General features: G+C 35.8%; 1 protein-coding gene across 1 annotated transcript in view; it reads right to left on the bottom strand.

Annotated features, from left to right (window-relative positions):
* Window positions 1-1,870: 1,870 nt before the first annotated feature.
* The window catches only part of LOC107665646 (B-cell receptor CD22-like), a 16,860-nt gene continuing 12,892 nt past the window's right edge, over window positions 1,871-5,838 (bottom strand). Inside the window, exons 5-9 of the mRNA XM_016456613.1 lie at window positions 5,712-5,826; window positions 4,924-5,193; window positions 3,145-3,414; window positions 2,275-2,409; window positions 1,871-1,875 (exon numbers count right to left, since the gene is read on the bottom strand). Coding sequence (XP_016312099.1) covers window positions 1,871-1,875; window positions 2,275-2,409; window positions 3,145-3,414; window positions 4,924-5,193; window positions 5,712-5,826 — 795 coding nt within the window. The remainder of the gene's footprint in view (window positions 1,876-2,274; window positions 2,410-3,144; window positions 3,415-4,923; window positions 5,194-5,711; window positions 5,827-5,838) is intronic.

The following is a 5,838-nucleotide window of genomic DNA, read 5'->3' on the forward strand; positions in this document are numbered from 1 at the left end:
TATATATATAGTTTATATAGTACATTTGTTAATGCATTAAGTAATATGAACTAAAATGGGCAATATATTTTTTTACAGTATTTATTAATCTTTGTTAATATAAATACAACTATTTATTGCTAGTTCATGTTAGCTTAGGTCTATTAAATAATAATAACAGATACAACTTTTCATTTTAATCATTTATTAGTAGATTGTTTGTTTAATATTAAGATTAATTTAATTAATTTAATATAGAAGATTTTTTCATTGTTAGTTCATGTTAACTAATGCAGTTAACTAATGTTAATAAATGGAACCTTATTGTAATGTTACCATTCATATTAATTATTAATTAATATTTAAGTGGGATGATTTTTTTAATGATGGGTTTAATCGTGTCACACTCAAACATATAGCGGATACACTACTGTTCAAATGTTTGGGGCCAGTAAAATTTGTTTTTTTTAAATAAACATTTTTCAGCAAGGATGCATTGAATTGATCAAAAGTGACAGTAAAAACATTTATAATGTTCCAAAAATGTCTATTTCAAATTTCTATTTCAAAAGTTATTTTGAACTTTCTATTTATCAAAGAATCCTGAAAAGAATGTGTCACTGTTTCCACAAAAATATCAACAGCACAACTGTTTTCAACATCAGTAACAATAAGAAATGTTTCCTGAGCAGCAAATCAGCATATTAGAATTTCTGAAGGATCATGTGACACTGAAGACTGGAGGATTGATGAGGAAAATTACATTTTAAAAAGTAATTCAAAAACAGTCATTATAAATTCTAATAATATTTCACAATATACCTGTTTTTACTGTATTTTTGATCAAAGAGATACAGCCTTGGTGAGCATAAGATACTTCTTGTAAAAACATTAAAAAATCTTCCTGACCCCAAATTTAGTTTTGAGCAGCTGGATTTTATTAGAGCAAACTGCAGCTGGACACAATTGAACAGAACAGAACAGTGGAGATTTCACTTGTGTGGCCTATTTTCAAGTCTCTGACATTCAGCCTACATCAAGTGGTCCATTCATGCGCTGTAAGTACATGTAGTTTAAAAAAATCCCTGTGGTTTCACAATTTCTTCCATCAGTTGACCGCTTTAGACTTTAGACTCTTCCATCTCCTCTCTCGGTTGCTTGGCAAGAACAGTATAAACAGCATTAGGACCATCTTTGGGCTTCTTCTCTCCATCTAGAGGTATGTTTGTGACCTTTGCCTGTTCCCGACTGTAATAAAGATGACAAACACAACATCTATGGCCTTAATATGACAGAGGACTGGCGCAAACCAGCACACATGGACTGTGTGATTGTGTTTAACCTGGGCATGCGAGAATAATGCACCGTAATGTAGTTGATTTTTCCCTGTTCCTCAGCGCTCTGAGTAGCTTCTTTCAGGGGCACGATGGAAGGTTGGCTGCTTTCATAAATCTCCTCCGGCTCCTCCTGAACCAGGCACAAAATAAAACACTCATGAGTTTGGAGAGTATGACTCAATTCATATACTATCCATCCTTAAAGAGGACTTTGGATGCAAAATTCACTTTTACTGTACATGGTGCTTGCATATAAATGTGTCTTAGCAGTGTGTGGATACAACCACCCTACAATGATAGAAATCCATTCACTCCTTTTTTTTTAATTCCCAAAAAAATGATACAGACTCAATTATCAAGCCGTTTTGATTTTCTGAGCAGTATGACGTCATAGTGCTTAGGCCCTGCCCACGACAGCCGATGGACTGTCCCGTATTAGCATATTTACGCATATTTGGGCATCCGATGTACAATCAGTGCATCACAAATCACAGAACATTATACAACTTTAGCGTATAGTGCCTGTCATGCAATACTATTTCTGGTATAGATTTTCAAACTTTTGAAACACATACATGATTGTTTTTGGGTTAATGTTGTTATTAATGAATTGTGCAATGGAAGAAGATGAGGCTGAGACTTTTTTGTTGAGCAAAGGTGCTGAGTTTTTTAAAAGTATAAACCTAAAAGTTATGTAATGATGAATTTTGAGATAGGAAATTAAGCTAATAATAATAATGCCCGGTGGTATAAAGACTATTTCATTATGATATAGTATCTTACTACATACTGAAAAGTGTATCTTGTTTCCAGCGCACATACTTTTAGTCTGTTTAGTCTGTACATTCTGTTTAGTCTGTACATTCTGTTTAGTCTGTGAATGCACAGTGCTCTCTCCCACCTTCAATACCACGACTGAGGTGCCCTTGAGCAAGGCACCGAACCCCCAACTGCTCACCGGGCGCATTGATCCGGTGCCAGGTGTAGTTCTCCACCGCCGGATTGGCCTGACTGATGCAGGTCAGCGTCAACGAGCTGCCCGCTTCGATCACAGTGGAAGGCCGTGCCAACACAGAGGTGTTTTTGGGGGCATCTGAGAGTGAGAGAGAGATGGGGTGGAGTAAAAAAGTGCAGTAAATTGTTAAACTATTTGCACCACAAACCATTGAGTATAAAACGGAAGCTTAACTTGCAATAAACTTGCAATTCTGAGTTTTCTCCACAGTGGAAGGCCGTGCCAAGACAGAGGTGTTTTTGGGGGCATCTGAGAGTGAGAGAGAGATGGGGTAGAGTAAAAAAGTGCAGTAAATTGTTAAACTATTTGCACCACAAACCGTTGAGTATAAAACGGAAGCTTAACTTGCAATAAACTTGCAATTCTGAGTTTTCTCACAATTTCAAGTTTATTGTTGCAATTCTGATTTTTTTTTTTTGTATTGTTTATATCTCGCAATTATGACTTTTTTCTCTGAATTTTGAATTTTGAATTTACATCTTGCAATTCTGAAGTTTTTTAATTCAATGGCGGAAACAGGCTTCCATAGAATTGCAAGATCTAAATTCACAATTCTGAGAAAATAAAGTAAAAATTGAGAGATATAAACTCAGAATTCTGACTTTTTTCTCACAATTCCAAGTTCATATCTCACAATTATGACTTTTTTTCCCCCTCAGAATTGCCAGTATATATCTCTAAAAAGTACTGGAAATCGATGACACCGGAAGCCTCGCACATTCAAATGGCCACAAGCGCTTTTAGACTAAAAATGAGGTGGACAAACTTTATAATATAATTTATGATATACAAATATAATAAGTATAAACTTACAAAGTACTGAAAGGGAAATAGTGGGCGATGTCCCCATGCTGAACACGTTCCATGCAGTACAGTAGTACTGTCCGGCATGATGGGAACGCACGCTAGGGAAGGTGAGATTTTGCACAGTGCCTTTGGTCCAGGGCTGACTGCCTTTCACTTTGTACCAGGCATATTTCTCTATGGGAGGGTTAGCACTGCTGCTGCAGGTCAGATTGACAGCAAACCCTTCCATGATGTCTCCTTTAGGACTGATGAGGATTCTTGTGTTTTTTGGGGAGTCTGGAAACACATGTAAATATATTTTACAATACATCAAAGCATAGAATAAGTCACACCGTCATTGCTCACAAATACACGTACTGTTCAAATGTTTGGGTAAAGGTTTTGGAAAGATTTGTTTGTTTTTGAAAGAAGGCTGCATTTATTTGATCGAAAATACAGTAAAAACAGTAACACTTTGAAATATTATTTCAGTTTTTTTTTTTGTATATATTTTAAAAAGTAATTTATTCCTGTGATCAAAGCTGAATTTTCAGCATCATTACTCCAGTCTTCAGTGTCACATGATCCTTCAGAAATCATTCAAATATGCTGATTTCCTGCTCAAGAAAAATGTGTTATCAATGTTGACAACAGTTGTGCTGCTTAATATTTTGTGGAAACCATGATACAGTTTCTCAGAATTCTTTGATGAATAGAATAGAAAGAACAGCATTTATTTAAAATAGAAATATTTCATAAAATTACAAAGATCTTTACTTTCACTTTTGATCAATTTAATGTGGAAGCCTATTTCCGCCAAGGAATAAAAAAGGTAATTGTGACTTTTTATCTCACAATTCTTTGTTTTTTTTTCTCGTAATTGCACATTTATATCTTGCAATTCTGACATTTTTTTTATTTTTTGTTCTGAGAAGTTCTTAACATGTTGCTATGTGGTTGCTAGGGTATTTTAGATGATTGCTTATTTCTCACTCCAAAATAACCCACTTAGATATAGTTTGGTTCCCCTTTTCAATCATTTACAAGGTGAAATTTCAACATTTTGAAAAGAAGTAGCATACGTGTCCTACATAAACTGGACAATGTGAGGTATCAATCATGCCCATGGCCTAAACAATGTGGGATGAGTCACGTACCAAAGTTTAATACTGAATCATTTAAACACACCCCTAACCCTAAGTATGACCAATGCTAGTAGTACTAGTGATGTTTGACTTAACAAGTGAAAACAGGAAGTAAATACTCCTTTCATGGCTGAGCATCATGTGGTTTCCCGATTTGCCCTATATTTGTACACTTGATTTGAACTTTGATCTATTGGAGGGTGGCAGACAATGTGACATAATGTCCTGCCAAAATTAAAGTTATTACACAAGTACCAGCAACTGAAATAAATCTCTGCACTCACAAAGACATCAGATCAGCAACAGTGGAAACATATGTCTGATTAGGGAAATTAAAAGTTCAAATGTCTGGTGACATTTCCAAAATAGGAAATCAGGAAATGATCCTACTCACTGATAAACTGCACATCCTGCAGTTAAAAAGCTTCAATATTTAGAGATGCATGCTGAAAGGTTCTTTAGAATATCATATTCTTTAAACTAAGAAATGGTTCTTTTATTAACCGTTCACTGAAAGGTTCTTTGGGAAACCCAAAATGTTTTTCTATTGCATTGCCACAAAACCCCCCCTTTGGAACCTTTATTTTTAAAAGTGTATGCAAACAGACCTGCAATGCTTAAATCATTTTTTTCTGGCTACATAAAAATAGAGGCAACCTACAGGTAACATTCAGTAAAATCGGTCTGGACCGGTCTGTGCCGAGCGGGTTACGGGCCACACAGAAGTACTCTCCATGGTCCCTGTAGTCCAAACTCCACAATCTCAGCTCAGGTCTAAAGCTGTCTGGCACACTGCCACTCTCTCCTTCTTTAAACCAGGCAAAACTTTCTGCTGGCGGAGCTCCATCACTACTGCAGGTCAAAGTCACCGAATCGCCCTCTCTGACTGCCTCTCGGGGGGTGATCTGTATCGTGGTGTAGCGAGGAGCATCTGAGACACAGAGAAAGAGAGAGGTGAAATGCAATTTCTAATGGGAGAGGGCGGCTGACAGTAGAATTCAGTTGAACACCCGGCTTAAATCACTGTATTTACAGTTTTATGTATTTAATACACAATATTTAATGCACAGCTGATTCCTTGAATAGCTTTTTTTACTTGATATTGAATAATACATGTATAAATTCAGCTAATTTAGATGTTACCACATGCAGTATGTACTATTCAATTATGTTTTGTTGAACATTTATTTCTTTTTTCTTATGCTCACCAAGGCTGCACTTATTTGATCAAAAATGCAGTTAAACAGTAATATTGTGAAATATTTTACACTTTAAAATAACTATTTTAAGCTGAATTTTGCCATTACTACCATGTTCAGTGTCACATGATCCTTCAGAAATCATACTAATATGATGATGATGATGACATTTTATATATATATATATATATATATATATATACTAACTACACATACAGAACTATTGTCTATATCCATGCACAATACTCACATCCAAGAGCCAGGGTGACTCCCGGTGACTGAACGTTTTGAGGTGGTATTGGACGGCAGGTGTAGGTACCTGCATGCTGACTGTCAAAGTTATAGATGGCTGACAGCTTGTTGGACTGACCCAAATT

This window comes from Sinocyclocheilus anshuiensis, unplaced genomic scaffold (genome assembly GCF_001515605.1).
Source record: "Sinocyclocheilus anshuiensis isolate Anshui unplaced genomic scaffold, SAMN03320099.WGS_v1.1 scaffold980, whole genome shotgun sequence".
In the NCBI taxonomy this organism is placed as follows: domain Eukaryota; kingdom Metazoa; phylum Chordata; class Actinopteri; order Cypriniformes; family Cyprinidae; genus Sinocyclocheilus; species Sinocyclocheilus anshuiensis.